Source organism: Gigantopelta aegis, chromosome 9 (assembly GCF_016097555.1).
Source record: "Gigantopelta aegis isolate Gae_Host chromosome 9, Gae_host_genome, whole genome shotgun sequence".
Lineage (NCBI taxonomy): Eukaryota > Metazoa > Mollusca > Gastropoda > Neomphalida > Peltospiridae > Gigantopelta > Gigantopelta aegis.
This window is the reverse complement of record NC_054707.1, coordinates 40,322,843-40,343,829: the sequence shown is the minus strand read 5'-3', so window position 1 is coordinate 40,343,829 and position 20,987 is coordinate 40,322,843. Positions and strand designations below refer to the sequence as shown.

The 20,987-nt window shown below is 35.9% G+C and overlaps 1 protein-coding gene across 1 annotated transcript; it reads right to left on the bottom strand.

Annotated features, from left to right (window-relative positions):
• Positions 1–2,857: 2,857 nt before the first annotated feature.
• LOC121381997 (synaptonemal complex protein 3-like) lies at positions 2,858–19,364 on the bottom strand. Its single transcript, XM_041511461.1, has 8 exons — positions 19,119–19,364; positions 9,446–9,512; positions 9,228–9,262; positions 8,368–8,485; positions 5,979–6,078; positions 5,667–5,765; positions 5,072–5,176; positions 2,858–4,255 (listed from the first exon to the last, which is right to left on the bottom strand). The coding sequence occupies exons 1-8, from the start codon at positions 19,231–19,233 to the stop codon at positions 4,202–4,204; spliced, it is 693 nt and encodes a 230-aa protein (XP_041367395.1). The 5' UTR covers positions 19,234–19,364; the 3' UTR covers positions 2,858–4,201.
• Positions 19,365–20,987: the final 1,623 nt, after the last annotated feature.

The following is a 20,987-nucleotide window of genomic DNA, read 5'->3' as shown; positions in this document are numbered from 1 at the left end:
ATGACAACCAGAAACATATCGAATATGCAGATATTGATGTTCTAAACAACATGTGCTTTTCCGTATCATCGATTTCGCAAGCGGATTACAAAAATTTACGGAATTGCGTTAATTGAAAACAGGCCTTACGGTTACACACCCTTATTAATAAATCCATTCAGTTCAACACAATGTCTGTCAGAATATATTCTGTGAAAAAATACAACACTATCGATAGGGTCATGTGACTATTAATTTAAGGGTCTGCTCTTAGCTGACAACTACTGTGTAAAAAAAATCAACATAGGTCGACCACGAAATTGTTCAGTTAGCAGCCGTCATGCCTGAGCACCGCCTCGTGTTGCTATTATACAAGTGGTACTATATCCATGGAAAAGGTTATCAATTAGTACTACATGTAACAAGTAACTCAGAATAGTGGGTTATTTAAATACTACAGAGGTCAACCTACGTGTAATCATCAAAGAAAGAGTTTTAAAATCATATCAGAATTTTGTAGTACTTTTTTAATAAGAAACTATTTCCGAAACCGAGCTATATTAAGCTGCTACAAGACTCGACAAATGGATGTGTGGCCTTAAACTAGTTGCATTGTGAGTCGTAATAATCACAGTAATAATATATAATAACAGTAATTAATTAGGCCTCTTCGTGTAAATGATTATTTGTTTAATGATACCTCAGTGAAATACAAACGAAAATAAACGATTAAACGGAGTTTTAAATGTATGTGTATTATGTTATATATGTACATGTATATGTTACAATGTGTGTACTAGTATATTTTAAGTCTGCTTTACACTAATACGTTTCTAATGTAGTCTAAGTATGCTTTTATTTAAAATATATTTATTTACCTTATTTACGTATAACAATTAGGACTGATTACTGACTGGGGGTTTGGTTAAACGTGAAATATAGCTTAACAAAATGACAGTTTTAGTTGTATTACATATATAATATATAATACATAATACATAATATATAATATATAATATAATAGTTTGAAAAAAACAAAGAAGCTCAGAAACGCATTTTCAGGGCAATTTAGTGGTGCTCATAAATTTAAAAAGAAAAAAAAGTTTTTTAAAAGGTCACTTTCAATGGGCATGGGACCCTTGTGACCCCCTCTGTTTCCACCAATACATCGCACATCACGATTCGTGATCAGGAAAGCGTTCTACCATTGTGCAAGGTCTCACTTCTTACCCTCTTCTGCATCGCTGTGCCCAAATAGTTCATAGCATTATCACGAAGTTGTGCGTAACAGGGGTCTACTTACATCACAAAAAAGCTATTGTATATCATCCACTGAATGATCCAGTGAAACCTAGCTCAATAGCATATTTTATTTACTGGAACAGCGTGTAGTACAACGGATCGAGTTAGTCACATTGCTGAGAGCGCTCTTCCGTAGTGTGTTCGTGCAGGGTTGAACAAAGGGAATGGGGTAGCTAGGGATACAATATTAATAATATTACAGCATTTTTTAGTGTTATTACAATGAAATACGTCTTGTCAAGCATTTTGACAACTAGTTCATATAGAACTGGGCAATAAAGTGATGATAAGAAATCCACGGCAGCAGTGTAAATTTAATACATGTGCCCAGATGGCTGGTTACATCATCGAACACTTCCACAATCTTAGTAAAGTTAGACAAGGCATTCTTGTAAAAACACCTGCAGCATCTTGTTTAATCATACAAAGTACACTGTGACGGGGAAAAATATCCGGTCACCGCATAGTCCACCTGTACGCTGCTAGTGTATCACGTTTCCGTGAATTGAAGTTATTGGGTGGGAAGCATATAAAATTATGAGCCAGAATCTCAGAATATAATAATCTATATTTCATCAGTGGTCGAAATATTGCCATCCCGACCGGGGTTTTTTTCACCGGTCAACATCACCATGGGCCTGTCGTCACGTCGGATCCGCAATAATTTTGCATTTATACTAGTTTTGTTTCAGTCCGGCAGAATTTGTAAGAATTTTAACCAATTTCGATCCTTGCATCATTTTACGATTCTGGCAGGTTCCTAAAAACAAATTCAATGCCTGGCCTGTTTTTCAAATTAACAGCAAGGGATAGTTTTTATTATTATTTAAGCATATTCCCACAGAACACATACACACATGTACCAGTAATTAATGTGATGACACAACAAATAATATAATTTTATGGGTCTACCAAAGGGGATTGATTATATGACCCGTCATACCTATGGGAAGCTCTGAACGACTAAGTTACATTCTGTCCCCGTTAAAAGACAGCTGATAAAAGTGCTAGAAATTAACCAGTGATAGGAAAGCAATATTTGTTTAACAGAAATGTTTTATTTAATGACGCACTCAACACATTTTATTTACGGTTATATGGCGTCAGACATATGGTTAAGGACCACACAGATATTGAGAGGAAACCCGCTGTCGCCACTTCATGGGCAACTCTTTTCGATTAGCAGCAAAGGATCTTTTATATGCACCATCCCATAGACAGGATAGCACATACCACGGCCTTTGATGTACCAGTCGTGGTGCACTGGCTGGAGCGAGAAATAGCGCAATGGGCCCACTGACGGGGATCGATCCCAAACCGAACGCGCATCAAGCGAGTGCTGTACCACTGGGCTATGCCTCGCCCCTATTTGTTTAAAGACACACAATTATTTGTTGCTTAGCAAATGGCTATAACACTAGGTCTAGATAGTATTGTCTACTCCTTCAGAGTACCAGTAACAGCAAGCTAGGTTTCTTTGATATGCACTTTTCCAATAAAATAGCACATATTATAGCCACTGATGTACCTGTTCCGGTGCAACAGTCAATATAAATTAATGACAAAACAATTTTGCTAATATTTTAATTTAATGATACATAATTATCTTTAAAAAAAAATAAAACATTGCACAGTGCAGTGCACATAATTATTAACAATGCAATAATTTCTAATAAATATATTGTATTATAATAACAATCATTGGCATAATATTGCTGTAACTGATAATAAATAGAGAATTTACAACATGTAACTTGTTCATTTAAAAGCAACAGAAATAATAATACAAAACATGCTATTAAGGAACATAGCATTATTGTAAACATCACAGTATTTGCTGGACTAGTTTTAATAACATATTAAAAGGCATGTAGTCCACCAAATACATTGTATGGTGCTTCTGGTTGAAATAGAATATTCATTTCTGAACATCCAGTGTGGTTTCCTTATTTTGTTTAATGACACCACTAGAGCACATTAATACATCAATGGTTACTGGATGTCAAATATTTAGTCATTCTGATATGCAGTTTTCAAGAGGAAACCTGCTACATTTTCTCATTAGTAGCAAGGGGTGTTTAATATACACAATGCACTTTCCAACAGAGAAATATTTGATATACCAGTCAAGAGGCACTGGATGGGATTGGTGGAAAACTAGTAACTCCAATGATCCTATGTCCCCAGCACTTCAAACAAGTTTGTCCTAATATCTACAAATGCTCAAGGCCATTAGAATCCTTTCAGAATGTTCGTGATATTGGTATTTTGTAAAGACCTTGGGGATATAGATGTACTGAATCATAAGCATGTGTGACAATTCTGAACTCTTCAACAAATCATGAACATAATTTAATCAAGCATTTACTCATCATCAGAGAAGATTTGAACTTTTTAGTTTGTGGAGTGCTGGATGAAGTTAAAAGTAATTACATTCAGAAAAAAAATCAAATGACTAGATGATTGAAAATTTACAACTTCAAGCACGAAATACCAAACAATGATGCAGTGGGCCAAGTACCTTTAATATAACTGTTTGTATTAAATAAAAATATATCATATCGAAAGAAAACATCAACTGGAATTTTAATTGCTCAATTCACACAATATTTATTATGAAATCAAATAGTTTTAATTTAAATATGAGGGGTGGAGACATTAACTCTTGATTTAAAGTTTTTAATATATAAGTACCGCACAGGTCTATCTAGGTTTTTTGGACATTGATGATGAGTTACTATCATAAGACAAAATTGGTATACATTTAACCATATGTGAATACAAATAGACTTGTCTTCTACTGAGCTCTCCATTCATTCAGAACAATATGTATGACCTACAGCTAATGAGTTGCTAACTTTTAATACACCTTTCTGTACAATTTAAATATATAGTTAATCATGTTCTGAGTCCGAGTTTACTAAAATAGCATAGTCTGTAGTGATTTTCGAACATTGGCCATTTCTTGTTGTTGCTGAAAAAACAAAATGAGAAATAAAAATGTTTGATGTAGTGTTTGACATTTAATGCTAATAGGATTTCAATATATCAAGATGACAAGCATGTAAACTTTATATTTAAAGAGATTTTCAAATATATATTTTTTTAATCTTACTATCCATACACTTTCCAAACATCTGGTTATTTTGGCATTCATATTTAAAAAATTAAAACTAAGTCACACACACGCTATTCTACTGCAATTATATTTACCCAGTAGCTGGGAAATTTGAGGAAAAGTGTGTATGTGTGTTAAAAGATATTTAATGACACCACTAGAGCACTGATTTATTAATCATCGGCTATTGGATGTCAAACATATGGTAATTTTTACATATAGTCTTAGAAAAAAAACACTTTATATTTTTCCATTAGTAGCAAGGGACCTTTTATATACACTATCCCAGACAGGATAACACATACCATGGCCTTTGGTATACCAGTCGTGGTGAACTGGCTGGAAGAAACAAATAGCCCAATGGGCCCACCAACAAGGATCAATCCTAGACGACGATGCTGCATCATGCGTGCACTTTACCACCGGGGTACATCCTGCCCCTGTGTGTGTAAACATGTGTATTGGGTGGGTAGGTTTATGGATGTGTATGTGTATGTTAAATGTTTAAATAGGTATAGCTTAAAAAAACCCACATTCATGCATGCACTTATTTAAAACATTGCCAGCATTAGCTTGTTTGAAAATTAAAAACAAAAGAGTGTTTTAACATATTTGTATATATGAATATATGAATATATACAGGTATTAAAATTTATTTAGTCCTAAACATACCGTATCCATAAGGATTTTTTTCTGAAGAAGGGCCATTTCCTTTTTCAGTTCAATTTGTACATTATTTTGCTGAGATGTGTGGCACTTGTCAAGCTCATCAACACCCTGCAGTATGAAAATATTGTTAACAATCATTAAGTACATCAATTAAAAAAAAAAACACAACTAAATATTGGTACTAGTATTTAATGCATGTATTTCTTAAATTTTTAAGGAATTTCAAACTGATAAGCAGTCAAATTTGTTTTTCACTAAGGAGTCCTTAGAACATCTGAGAAGAACAAGACAGAAAAATAATTGTTATTATGAAATGCTAAAAGTGCAAAGTTTTAACTTCAATGTTGTTTCTTTCAACCACTGTAGGAAAATCAAGATGGGAAATGGCAACAAAGGACATGTGGCAAATACAGCAGCATTTTTTTAGTTTTAAGTGCTTAATTCAAATAAGATGTTCAATATATAAAAAATATAGATATTTATTCTTAATAATAATGTTTTATTTATATAGAAAAAACACAGTGGAAACTGGAATCAAAATGTTTTATCTATAATTTTCAGGATCTGACTTTAAGCATTCATTTGTCAGCATGCATACCTTTGACAGTTGTTCATGAAGTTGACGAATAGTTTTCAACCTTTGACTTTGAACAATTCTTGCTTGTTGGATTAGTTTCTGTTGTTGTTTGAACAAAGACTGAAAAATAATTTTAAAAATGATTTCTTGGGTATAACAATGAAGATAATAAATATAATGGCTTTCAAGTAATATATTTAATCATTCTAATTGCCTAATTAATTATTTGCATACATTTTTGTAAATTAAGAATAATTTATCATATTTTAATAAGAGTACACATTTCAAAATCATTACATGTTCTATACTGGTTTGTTTTAAAATAAATCATACAGTTAATTTTTCCTCCTGATCTTTGGTTTTCTCAATGTCTGCTTCCCACTGGGTAAAGACAGTACAGACTTGTCTTGAATATTCTTCATGGAGCTTGCGCCTAAAAAAACAACAAATGTAGGTCTGAGAATTGAAAATTCGTCAGCAGTTGCAAAACGAAGTACTAGTAGGCGTTGGAACTGACAGAGTAGGAGTTGGGGGTTTATCGAGAGCTACAGACACTCAGTAATGGGGGCAGACGGGGGGGGGGGGGGGGGGAGCTCTACGGGCCGGAGTCTGTTACCACAGAAGTGTGCAATGTGGTCCACTTGTAATGTATATAGTTGGTGAAATTGTTGGCCCAAGAATAGAACAAGTGTATGATTCAGTGGTTTTCCCTTTTAAAAAAAAGCAAATAAAAAGCGATTTTCCGTTTCATGTTTTTGTAAATTCCGTTTCATTTCCATTTTATACTACAATATGTAATTAACAATTGAACTAACATAAGTTGTGACAAATTAAAGGGTCCGAAAATTGACTCAGTGACTGGTGTCGACATGCGTCGCTATTCCTCATTAAATCAAAGTAAGCCTACATATTAGTAGCGAAAATCACACCAGGAGCAAAGGCTACAATGCTAATAACTACATAAAGCATGATTGTTCAACAGTTAAGTGCACTGCTTTATTCAACGAGGCTTAGGGTTCACAAAACGCAAACATTTATTTTATCATCTCTTTGAGTCTAACGTCGTCTGCAAATTGAAGTGTGCGTGTGACACAGCGGAAATAAAGTTTCATTGCAACGTTCAGCCAGCCGGATTTTGTTTTTTTGCTAAACGTTTGCAAACATATTTTGACTGGTGGTTCCCGAAATGGTCATTCGGTTTAATGTGTAGCGTAAAAATCTGTCTTTCAAGACAAGCGTTAGCGACAAACCGCTGGCTAAATTTACTCCTGGAAAAAGAACTGTCCCATCTGCGCAGGCGCAACAGACTAAGCAGTAAACCAGCCCCAAATTCAGCCAGCAAACGTTTCGCTAACGTTCGAGAGGTATTTGATTGGTTCCCAATGTGACCATTTGGTTTACCGTGAAACACATAATCCAGTCTAGCGTTTGCCAGTAGTACTGCGCACGGGTCAATCGTCAGTTTTACAGCGTGTGGCAATAGTAAAATAGTATTAATTTTTTTTAACTTCGCGGAAAATCGTAATTCCGTTTCCAAATGTAAATTCCGTTTCACAATGGGAATTCCGTCCGGAAAATCACTGGGTCTACTGTGCACATGAATCAAAACAAAATATATTTTAAAAACAAAGGCAATGAGCAGTAATGGACACTGTATTCGTGGGAAACTCAAAAATTTCCTGAAGAAATTAACCTATAGAAGCCGAGCTATACATTCAGACAAGAACCAAGCAAATATGAACTGGAGTCTGAGCAAGTGTGGCGAAAATAGACGTCGGAAATGAGGGTAGTAAACGTCGCATGCGACGCGCGACGCCTTGTTTTGCAACCACTGAATTTGTGCAAACTATATGCAAAACAAATTCAGGCATCCCCTTTCAGTTTTGAGTAACATATCATGACTTTTTAAATGGTTTTATGTAAAACTAAATTTGCACAAAACAATAATTTTTGCTATTTTCTAAGGCCTTAAATGTTAACATAATAATAGTTTTTATCATTAAATACGAGTCCTTTGAAAATAGTACATTTTTTATCCATACACTTTAACAGTTGAATACACAAAATATTCCCTGGATACATGTCAATCAGATAAGAAAAAGTTAATTTTGTTGGACAGACAAAAAACAATATTTCTCAAATTTTCAAAGTAGGCCTAATTAGCAATAAATTAGTAGGAACATTTGGACGCCAGAAATGACGTTGTTTTAATGATATTACCATTAATTATAAGAACCAAATTTCCTGAAACACTAATGCAGTCAGTCAGGGTTCCATACATGTCACCAATAGTGTCAACTCAAATTACATATGGTTACCAGAGAGTTATAGAATTGTTTCATTTGTTGAAGCACTATGGTGTGAATATTAACATGCCTTCTTGTCACAAAGCTTGTCATAAAAGTAAAAATATTTTTAAATTACACTTCATGTAATTTTTGTGTCCTTCAAATAGCTTTGTTATGTCAGGGTTTATTTCGAAATTCGTGCTTAACAATGTTCAGTTTACATCAACCTGAATATCACGATTTCCGATCTTGTACTAAACATGTGACCAGCCAACCTGAATTGTCCTGAATAACAGCCACTGCAATGCGTTCTGGTTTAATGCCTTAGGACTCACATCCAAGGAATTGAATATGAAATGGCTTTCAAGTCTTTTGATATTAAACATTCATATTGATTAAAGTATTAAATGTAACCTGAATAAAACAGTTTGTACCTTTCATTTTGCTGTTCTCTCCACACATCTTCTACCTTTTTGTTGCTGTTTTTAAGAGTGCTCTGAGTAATTTGTTCCAACCTTTTTCTCTTTGACACAAGTGTCTTGGAAATGTCGGCTTAAAATATAAAACTATAGATTTAGCAAAATCTTTAAAATTGGTTTGTGTAGAATTTTAATTTTATAAATTATCCTAGATGGTAACTTGTAAGGTATAGTGGCAAACTGGCCATCAAACAAAGGTTATCAGTATTAGTGGAATCTTAAAGTGATACTTTTTAAACATTTAATTGCTACAGATTACAACCTTCAATACATCAAACTATTCCTTTAAGTACAACATTATATTTTACAAAAGACAGTAAAATAATAAATTTCTAGCTTTTTAACCACTGTGCCTTAAAAACTCTAGGCACATTATAGTAGCATTATATTTCTTAAATTCCAGTTTGAAATCTTATTTTTTAACATAAACATTATCAAGTGAGTATACGATAGCTATAAAGCAGCTTAAATGTGATCATACTGTCATGTTAGGACTCAAAATATGAAGAGATATTTGGCCTACTGACAGGACAGGGCAAGGGCATGCTTTGGTATAATGTGTGACTTCTGAGATGTATTTCAGAGCTTTATGGAATTAAAACAACAGATATAGCAGATGAATCTCAGATAATCATACATACATCTCTCTCTTGAAAAATTGAAATTCTATTTCACCTGCTAGGTAAAAAATGGTCTGTTTTTGGCTTCTCACAGGCCGCTATTTTAAGTTCTGATACTACATCAAATTAAATATGGATGGATATAACAGTCTTATGCTTTTCAGTAACATGAAATAAGGTACTATGCACAATTACCTCCAAAACACTCAAGCATTTTCTGCATTTCATTCCTAAAAAGAAACAAACATTTAAAATATTGTAACTTAAAAGAAATAAGCTTATCTGGATGAATAGCAGCTGAAAACTCAATGTTAAATAACAAGTAAACACTTTAAACAATAATGATATTTTGACATTGACATATTAATATCTAAAAATGAGAAAATGAAAATAATTGGGATTAAACATCTTACCCAAAATCTTCATCACATTCGGCAGGGCGCTTCTTCCCAGCTCTAGAAATAATAGGAGTTTCATCTTCTGAAATAGTTTAGACACTACATAAATTCAAAAGTTAAGCAGTCTTAAACAAGTGATGAGATTTTGTAATATTTTTCTGAAACTTCATCTTAAACTTTGGAACACTGAAAAAGGAAAGGAATGTTTAACACCAGTGGTTGCAAAACAAGGCGTCGCGCGTCGCATGCGACGTTTACTACCCTCATTTCCGACGTCTATTTTCGCCACAGTTGCTCAGACTCCAGTTCATATTTTCTTGGTGCTTGTCTGAATGTATAGCTCAGCTTCTATGGGCTAAGTTCTTCAGGAAAACTTTGAGTTTCCCACGAATACAGCGTCCATTACTGCTCATTGCTTTGTTTTAAAAATATATTTTGTTTTGATTCATGTGCACAGTAGACCCAGTGATTTTCCGCCATCGCGGAAAACGGACGGAATTCCCATTGTGAAACGGAATTTACATTTGGAAACGGAATTACAATTTTCCGCGAAGTTAAAATTTTTAATACTATTTTATTATTGCCACACGCTGTAAAACTGACGACTGACCCGTGCGCAGTACCATTGGCAAATAAAATAAATGTTTACGTTTTGTGAACGCTAAGCCTCGTTGAATAAAGCAGTGCACTTAATTGTTGGACAATCATGCTTTATGTAGTTATTATAATTTTGCTCCTGGTGTGATTTTCGCTACTAATATGTAGGCTTACTTTGATTTAATGAGGAATAGCGACGCATGTCGACACCAGTCAGTCAATTTTCGGACCCTTTAACCCTTATCCTGCCGCATTCTTTTTGCTAAATTTAAAGAATTTTCACCTGTTCTACATTTCTAGTAATTGTATTAAAATCCATGGGCATTTTAACATGAAATTACACCCATATATACCATAATGATCCACCTACGTAATGATAGCATTTTGTAGATGGTTATTTTATTTATGTTACCATGGCAACAGCTGCAAATTTCAATATACAATATTTTCATTAATAATTAAGAAAACATGAATAAAACACTACTATTTTTTGTTTAATTTAAGTGTATGCTGTGATTTATTAAGCATAGTGATTGATTTAAAGAAAATATTAAGCAGACTGCCATTTTTTTCAGAATAATAGGGTGCAATGCACATACTGTCATCAACGCTTTTTTGTAAATTATGAAGATAATGTCCAACATTAACTATTATACATTTTTAGTAATATTATTAAAATCAGTTGACATTTCAGCATGAAATTACACACATATATACTAAGAATATCCATCTACGTAACGCTAACATTTTATAGTCAGTTATATTATTTATGTTACCATGGCAACACCTGCAAATTTCAATATACCATATTTTCATTAATAATTATGAAAACTTTAATTAAAAATTAATATTTTGCTTTTAATTTAAGTCTATGGTGTGATCTATTAACCATACTACTCGATTTAGAAAAAGAATTAAGTAGACAGCCAATTAATTAATTCTGTTACCATGGTAACCAATGCAAAAAGAGGAACCGTTTCCCATATGAAATGTTTTAAATGAATTTATTTGAATACAAATCACTGTATAATGATGTAATAATAAGCTCCCAGCTGTTTACAAGAGATGGGTGAAAATTGTGAATTCTGTTACCACGGTAACCAATGCAAAACAGAAAATTTCTAAAAAAATATCATTTTCAAGGACTGAGAAAAACAACAATGTATAGTGACATAATTGTACTATGCCTGTAGAAAAGATATATGAAGCTTATTAATTCTGTTACCATGGTAACCTGTTCAAAACTATATGTTACCATGGTACCCAGATCGAAACTGTTACCATGGTAACCAATGCAAACTATTGGTTACCATGGTAAGGTATGTAAAACTGGAAACTATTTGCTGTGTGCATGCAACTTTTGGGTCATACGGTCAAAAGTAAAGGACACCAGTAATCAATAATTTGAGGGTACTTGAAAACTCCACATCATAACTGCCGCTACTAGGTGGTTATGACGTTTGGAATCTTTTTAAATTGGACACTGTATTTCATGTACACACTTTAAGCAGCAGCTATCTTACTATAATCATTCTAAAAATTATTAAAACGTATCCATTAATTCTCAAGATTTTAGGGTACATAATTTTACCCTTCATACCCTCTGGCAGAAACCCTGGACACTGATATTAGAATACTAGAAATAGTAAAAAGGATTTTATGCATTTCCGTAATTTATTGTGACACAAGATACTTGCCATAGTGCTTCACACGGTCACAATTGTAAAAAAAAAAAAAAATTGTCCATTCATCTAAAAAATGTTTTAAACCCAAAGAAACAAACATCAACATGTGAGCCCTAATTAAAATTTGATATGTACCGTATACATAATGTGTATCCAGTGTTGAACACTTATGCATGATACAAAATAGATCTAAACGGTCACCTGAGTAAATTGCTGACCACAACTACCAAACACATGGAGTGCGGAGCACCCATTTTCCTAGGGGGATTAAAATGACCAAATTCATGGTTTTGGGTTTTCCATGGGTGAGAGCAACTATCAAATAAATTTGGTTGGAAATGGTCTAGTATTTCTGAAAACATAATAGTTTAAATGCATTTGTCTATATGATAGATGGTTTAATGAATTTGTCTCCTACCTGAGGGGGGGGGGGGGGGGGGGGGGGGGGGCAGGGGACACGACATTAACGAAATTCGCAAAATTGATATTTGTATGGTATTCCTGGACACGATAATTGGCTTAATTTCCCCTATTTGTGCCCCACGTTTAGGAGAGGGGTAGAATGACCAAATCCACAAGGAAATGGGTCACGAATATGCAATTTCTATATAACTATTGTGACCTCCATCCCCACCTAGGGGACATTCACAAGTTATATACACTGGTCATCTATTTGCCTTTATATATTATTTGAATACTATCCAGGTATAGCATTTCGGGCAAATGAGCTGGCCTAAAACCTTTTAACCATGTATTTCCATCATTTTACTCTGACACAGTATTAGTTGTAATCCATGTAAAAATATGTAGTGATTCATTTGCAACCCTATATAGCTGTTCAGGGCTGTAACTAGGATTTAAACAATGAACCAATGAGCATGGAAGGTGCAAGACACCATTTTGCAGTCATTTCAGGAAGGTTACATACTTAAAACATCAGTATCAATAAACTATTTTTCTATTATTTTAACAACAATCCCCCCCCCCCCCCCCCCCCCCCCCCCCCCAATGCATTCCTCCCACACCAGGGGCGGGATGCAGCCCAGTGGTAAAGCGCAGTTGGTTTGGGATTGATTCCCATCGGCGGGCTCACTGGGCTATTTTTCGTTTCAGCCAGTGCTCCATGACTGGTATATCAAAGGCTGTGGTATGTACTATCCTGTCTCTGGGATGGTGTATATAAAAGATGCCTTGCTACTAATGGAAAAATGTTGGGGGTTTTCTCTCTAAGACTACTAGTATGTCAAAATTACCAAATGTTTGACATCCAATAGCCGATGATTAATAAGTGTGCTCTAGTGGTGTCGTTAAATAAAAAATAAAACACACACACACACCATTGCCTGTACCCGTTAGCTGAGACCCTGCTGTTTGGCAGTAAAGCTAATATGAATAATAATTGTTGTTATCTAGATTCAGGGATTTTCGTTCAACTCTGGCAGAAATGTGCCTGCATGCCCAACAAAAATGAGAGCCCGCACGCTTAGGCCTATGCCGATTCATATATATATATTTTTTAATTTTGGACCCTGTCGCTTAGGCCCATGGAGAGGGAGGTCAGAATGTGTTTATGTGTGGCACACAATGTAGTTGGAACTGATTAAAAAATAAAATTGAGAAGTCAAAAACGTGAAACGCGTGACGCACAGTAGTCCGAGCGGACGTAGAAAATGTGCTCCCTACCGCAATAGGTCACTTGAGATGTCACACAAGTAAATGTTTAAAACATTATTATCGGAATCATGAATTTATTTTTGTGCAACTTCTTCTGATATGTTTATTGACGGAGTGAAAGAAGAAGAAATCACTGGCAGTTGGTCCCGCAAAGTATTGTATCTGGGTCAAGGGTCGATAATATAGGTCAACTACACTTCCAAGTTTTTGCGATTTTTCTTTGATATTTTTATCAACAATATAGGATCGTTTTATGATTTGTGATTATTACATCCAGAATACAACATTTTAATTGCATTAAATAATTTGTTTAACGATTTTTGAGACAAAAACAATGTTTCGGGTCGTTGCCTACACAACAGTGTCTGCCCTGCTAAAGTACGTGGAATGTTTTTCTTTTTAATTGTTATTTTAAAAAAATTAGTTATTACCGTATTTTTAAAATAAAAAACGTGATTACTTACTCTGAATCTATTGCAAACCATTATCCTACTGTAATTTTCACATTTTATATAGGTCCATATAGTTACCGCACGAATTTTTTTGGGGTGTTGCGTAACACGAAAAAGGACCGTGTCGATGTTCTAAAAAACGGTCGATAACTGTTGCATGGAAAAAAAATTGGACCTCGCGGTAAGGGTGTGTATACCCCCGACGCATCCACACCAATTGGTACCGTACAGGCCTGATGTACTAATCATAAGCGTACGGGATCCCGTTTTGTTTTGTAGGGGTGGGAGAGGGAGAAGGGCAGGCTAATTTGTGCCCGAATTAAACGAAAATACCACCAACTAAAAAACATTTATTAGTTTTAGCGTTACTGCTAACCAGCTATATATAATATAGGGTTTCAAACGAAACACTACACAATTTTACATGGATTTAATTACAACTAGTATTGTGGGAGAAATGTTGGAACTACTAGTACATGATGAAAAGGTTTCAGGCCAGCTCAATTTGCCCGAATGTCTCTGTCGTATTCGCCCAAATTTTAGATTTTGGTACTAATAAATTTATAAAAATACAATAGATCCAACAGTGCAACACAACTACAGTTTACCTCATGATGATTAATTTATCTTTATAACATTTGCAGATATGTGTGCAGGGAATGGGTCGACCCCCCCCCCCCCCCCCCCCCCCCCCCCTTTCCGGTCCCTGCTCGAGCAGATTAAAAAAAAAAAATTCAATACATATTCCGGCGGAGCATTACAGAAATCCCCTATAAACTTCGCTCTCTAGACCCCTACCTAAAATCCCAGCACACATGCCTGATTTTTAAAAGATTGTCATCCACCATACAACATGATTACAAAACATTCACTGCTTATATACGCTTATTCATAAAAAGCCATGCACGCCCCCCAGAACCCCCCCCCCCCCCCCCCCCACCCCCCCCCCACCCCCCCCCCCCCCCCCACCCCCACCCCACCACCACCCACCACCCCACCCCCCCAACCCCCACACACACACCAAATACTTGGATCCGCGACTGGTACAGTAATAAAAACAAAAAACCGGTGGCGCCACATAATTATGTTTGACACGCAACGAGAATGTTTTGTGATTGGTTATTGAAAATAATATAGGTCACGGTATTCTGCAGATTACTTCAGCAGATATTCGTAACCTATCGTTTGTAATTCATTTTTTAAAAATGAGAACAAATATATATCCACTCAGTAGTGATTAATACTAATGTGAATGTTGAAAAGGAAAAACTAGCAGAAAAACAACACACAACAAAACAACGACAAACAACGACGAACACCGAGCACATGTGCGTATTCGATCATATAGTCGACGTAACTGTTCAAGTAAACATAGTTAGTTAGAATATCGTCTGCTGTAGTATAAGTAACCACGTTGTAATTATTAATGAAAACAGTTAGCCGCACATGCAAGCAATGTGTACTACTGCTGTCAAATTGTATGGCGGGAAATGTGCTGTCACATGACCTGTTGTTTATAAATAGAAACAGGGAAATGGCGCTTTTCGACGACTGTTTATGCCGTCGGATTACAATTATTTGATTGTGTTTGTACCTTTTTTAGGCATTAAAAGTGATACTTTTTTTAATTTAATGCAACTGTCATAATGTAGTTCATATATAATAGTATATTATGACAACTTTGTAGAGATAAAAGAAACCGCTACCAAAAAAACAAGAAACAATAACAAACAATAGCACGCGCCATTTGACGGGTCATTTTTGTTTTAAAAACAACATAAGATGTACAACAGCAATTTAGCAAATATTTGGATATGTCATTCTAAGACTATTTATTGACATTTTCTTACTTTGTTTTTGACAAAAATGTCAACAATTAATTTAGAAAACGATTTTTAAATGAAAACAATGCAAAGTGACGTCATTGTGATGACGCTTGACGTGTATACACGTCAACGGCACGATAAGGGTTAATTTGTCACAACTTGTGTTAGTTCAATTGTTAATTATATATTGTAGTCTGAAACGGAAATGAAACGGAATTTACAAAACATGAAACGGAAAATAGCTCTTTTTTAAAACGGAAAACCACCGATTCATACTTGTTCTATTCTTGGGCCAACAATTTCACCAACTATATGCATTACAAGTGGACTACATTGCACACTTCTGTGGTAACAGAGTCCGGCCCATAGAGCCCCCCCCCCCCCCCCCCCCCCCCCCCCCCGCCCATTACTGAGTGTGTAGCTCTCGATAAACTCCTAACTCATACTCTGTCAGTTCCAACGCCTACTATTAATAGTACTTCGTTTTGCAACCGCTGAACACCTTAGCCAGTGTTTATTTAAAGGGACGTTCCTGAGTTTGCTGCTATTTTTAAGATGTTATCGACTAACAGAGACTTTTTAACGATTGTAATTACATATTAAATATATTTTTCTATATAAAATATTAATGGCTGTATATTAAACGTGTTTCTGATCATTCTAATATTTGTATTAGGTAAAATTTCATTTTATTTACTAATTGGGTTTTTTCGTACGTACGAAATTATTTGAAGACAAAATCCAGTGTGGGCTTGTTACAAATATTAAGACGACCAGAAACACATTGAATATACAGACACGGATATTCTAAACAAGAAAATACATTTAATGTGTAGGCCTAAGTTTAATCGAAGAAATATTTTGTTTGTTGGAAACATCTCACAATGCAGCAAACTCAGGAATGTCCCTTTAATGTGCAACATGATTATTGTAACAATATACCATAATGGCAGCTACTGGCTACATCTATGGGTGCTATTATTACAACTGCATCCCTGTTGTTGTCAAATAAAATATACAACCGTGTCCAGTATATCGGCGCATTCGGTGATTCGGCGCAATTGGTATTTTGCTCAAGTATGATTAGAAAGTTGTCATGTTTTCGGTGTTTTTAACGAATTAAAGTTCAATTTCTTTTTCAATGTTTAATCAAGTATCAACATTTATTGTTGAGGGTACAATTATTATTATTATTATTTTAGAATTATCAATAATTATATCACAATTTCAAAATAAATCATTCACCTGCTTTCGTGTAGGCCTATAGTATATAAACGCGAAGTAGGTCAGCCGTATTGATATTAAGAATGTTAAAACGAGTCTAAAAACACCTTTCCCTAATTTTTTTAATTATAGTAAATGGTATAATAAAAAAAATTCGGTTATTTTTATTTAAACTGAAAAGGAAAACAGACAAATGCAAACAAAACAAAAGTTTTACACCTTAGTTGACAGTCATTCCGGTTCAAAATTGTCGCATTGTTACAGAAAATATATATAATAACAATAATAACGAAATAAGATCCACGTGTGTGCACAATCTACCCGAGAAAAAATCCACGTAGGCCTCTTAGCCATACATGACAATAATCATGTATGCATCTTCAGTACTGTGCCACTCAAGAAAACGATTCCGAAGCTGATCACGAGATGGCCTGATGTGTGATCGTTAATTTTCATAGTAATATTTTTTAACAAGACAAAACAAAAATAAAATACTAAAATAATCCAGAGACAATAGTGTAGCGTTTATGGGCTACAAAGTGAGGTCATGGGCAGTTTATAAATAGCGGGGTCACCGATACTCATCTACTGCGCCGAATCACCGGACATGCAAATCGTTTTAGATACAAGTGGGTGCCTATATTTATGTACCATTTTAAAATGTTTATTTACTACAGACATATTTGTAGTGTATCTCAGATTATGCACTGCTTCATTGGTGAGACACATTTTATTAAGTATTTCACAGTGTTCACCTAGAAAATGGTCTTTGAATGCTTATTGTCCGAACCGAATTGTTAACAACTACAAAAAATGACTCTCCTACCTTTAATTGCCGTTAGATTTCCTCCAAAGTTTGTCCAGACACAAATCGTAAAAAACCCACTACAAATATACAGATTCCACACACGAGACTGCAACGATGTCGCCGATATCGCCTTTGCTGAGATTGCATAGGGAAAAATACATACAGTTTTCTACCGTCTGCCATGTTGCTTGTTTATGGAATACTCTTCAAGAGGGGTGAAAGCCTCCAAAGTATGTGACACAATTAATATGAAATCAATGATCTCTTGTGGTATCATTAAACATTTTTTAATAATAATAATTAATAATATGACGTCATCACGTCTACTTTTATATCATAACATGTTATGACGTTGTTAGATTAAGTCCTATCCTTTCACCCCTCTTGGAGAATATTCCATAAAAAGTCAAAATGGCAGCTAGCACAAAATTACATGCTTTTTGCCCTATGCGCTCTCAGCGAAGTCGATATAGGTGACATAGTTATCATCTGGTATGTGCAAACTGTGTCATTGTAGTGGTTTTTTCAAGATTTCTGTCTGGACAAACTTTGGAGGAAATCTAACGGCAATTAAAGGTAGGAGAGTAATTTTTCGTAGTTGTTAACAATTTGGTTCGGACAATAGGTACGCCGATACACCGGACAGCACTGTATTTGGTTTACATACGTAATCTATAAATCAGATTTAGCATGCATTAAAAAATAAAGTAGCCTAATATACCCAATATAAATCATAATAATCTTCATTATCTTGTAGGCCTACTCACCAAAACAGTGTTTCTGCCAGGATTTTTTTTTGGGGGTATGGCGCTATGAAATTGAATGCAACTACAGTCAACAGTGTGTGTGTGGGGGGGGGGGGGGGGGGGGGGCCTCACCCAGAAAGAAAATGGGTCAAGTTTAGAGAAGAAAACCATACGGTAATGATAAGAGTAATTAATTTTGGCAAAAGGTTAACTTAAACTAAAAATTCTGTGCAAAAATTTGGCTATGACGCCATACCCGTTTTACCCTCTGGCAGAAACCCTGAAAACACCAAGCCGACGAAGATTTTCACCCACTAAACAGTGTTACACTAAATTATTCATTTGCTACGCACTTCGTAATTTGATAGGGTGCGACAGTGTCAATAACCCCACCCCACCCATTGCACCCTACCCCACGATCCGCGTCTGGCCACCTTACCCACTCCACAACCCCCGCCTCGACATGAGAGATTTTTCTAAAACTAATTTCAGTTGTCTGGGTTTCCAAATTTATGGCAAAAAGGAAGGATTTTAAAGACAATATTTAGGCATAATAAAAATAAAATAGAATAAAATAAAAACCACCCAACTGGATCACGAAGCTATGACTCGATGAAATGGATATTTATCTTGTGGATGATTTAGCTCACGGGCCTACTATTTGTTTGATGCTTACCTCGAAATGGGCTGCTATTCAGACTTCGCGGCGAATCAGAAATTCTGTCATCAAAACCTTTTTTCTGAATAACTGCAGCATTTTCTGAATCAGAACCTTTTTTCACTTTTGGCATTTTTGTTTTGTTTTTTTCTTATGTCCCTTTAAATTAAGTTTTTACGTGTTGAAAACAACAACAATCCTTTTGCAAAAACAGACAAAGTTGATGAACGCAAGAAAAATATAGCAGACGATAAAGTAAACATTCGGAACTGCTCGATCATTTCCGTAATTGGCCGAATATTCAGGGCCGAGTTCCACCAGACTGCGCTGAATAACGTCCGCTGTTCAAACTGGTTTCTCTGTGATGGGGTTTTTTAAAAATGTTTTATTGGGGGGATTTTTGTTTTGTTTTGTTTTCTTTTGTTCTGGGGTGTTATGTTTTTGTTGGGGTTTTTTGTTGTTTTTTGTTTTGTTTTTTTGTTTTTTGTTGTTGTTTGTTTTGTTGTTGTTGTTTTTTGGGGGGGTCGGGGGGGGGGGGATGTAATTTATGCGCGTTTATCCGAAAAGTACTTACTTATGTATGTAGGCCTATGCATACACTGATACAGTCGTTAAAATAAATGTCCTGCTAAGCCTATTGCAAGATGTTTAGACATATTACGTTGGCCCCTAGACTAGCCTATAGGGGCCTATTCAGTTTCTTTCTGCTTATCCTAATGTTTGTAGTAGCCCAAACTGGATTTTATATCCAAATAATTTCGTACGTACAAATACACACACACACACATGCACGCACACGTATATATATATATATATATATATATATATATATATATATATACAGGTACATGCATATATACATACATACATACATACATACAAACATACATATGGATGTCTGGATACCTGGGCGCATCGTGGTTAGTCTGCAAATATGCGGGCGATTCGGTGGCATAGGTTCGAGTCCCAGCAACGGCATAGGACAATATGTGAGGCCAGAAAGGATTTTATTATCCCCTGCACCAGTGCGTTAATATCTATGTGCGTAACAGCCAACCTCGACATACATAGGCCTACAATATATAGATATTCATACATAAATACACAACCTACCAGCCAGTGCCAAGTCTGCCCACTGTTTCATGCACGTAAGCGGGATCGACCGCGTAGATTGTAGACTCCTTGCATGTGGTTGAGTCAGGTCATAGGTTTTAACGTGCACATTCAGAACAAGCTGTTGTAGCGCACGCCTGTCGTGGGCGCAAGTGCTTGCGAAGCAAGCTCTTCCGTCCATGACAGGGAGAGGGGGGGGGGGCGGTCTTCTCGCTTACGACTTGGCACATGGAGCACCGAAGACCGGCCGTGGCTGGCAGAGGCAGAGGCGGAAGAGGCGGCGGTAATAATTTTGAAGTTTCTCAGAAGGAGAATTAAGCCAAAAAGTTGAAGTAATTTGTTGCGTTATGTCTGAAATATTGCTGGTGACTGAACGCAAATTTAGACGGTTCGGCCGAAAATTTAAAGGGTGTCGGATTTAAAAAATTTAAGCCTAAACGTACCGACCTATACGAACCTAGGTTGTTGAGGTAGCCCTGAAAAGGGCTGTCAGGGTAGCGGTTTGGCGTCGAAGTTTGGAAACTCCTTGAAGATAATGCCGTATGGTTGGAGGACGCTCAGGTAGTGGCTGTCGAAGACCCTGCGCAGTGCCTTGTGGACATGCCGGTTGGGTGCTTTTCGGTGGATGAGCACTTGTTTGAATTGTCCACTGTGAAGAGTGGTGACCATGTGGCTATAGTCAGCTTTCTCTCCCCTCTCGAACCCGCGGATGTCGCAAGTGCCCCTATCCTCGTCGTATGGCAGCCCGAATGGCGGGTCGGTGAGGGCCGTACC

What these genes read in the sequence shown, in the direction of transcription:
- LOC121381997 (XM_041511461.1), bottom strand. Translation starts at nt 19,233, where the DNA reads ATGCCAAAAGTGAAAAAAGGTTCTGATTCAGAAAATGCTGCAGTTATT. An exon ending in GAATGTGATGAAGATTTTGG is followed by an intron (nt 9,263 to 9,445) that starts GTAAGATGTTTA and finishes GTTTCTTTTTAG; the next exon opens with GAATGAAATGCAGAAAATGC. An exon ending in AGAGAACAGCAAAATGAAAG is followed by an intron (nt 6,079 to 8,367) that starts GTACAAACTGTT and finishes TTGTTTTTTTAG; the next exon opens with GCGCAAGCTCCATGAAGAAT.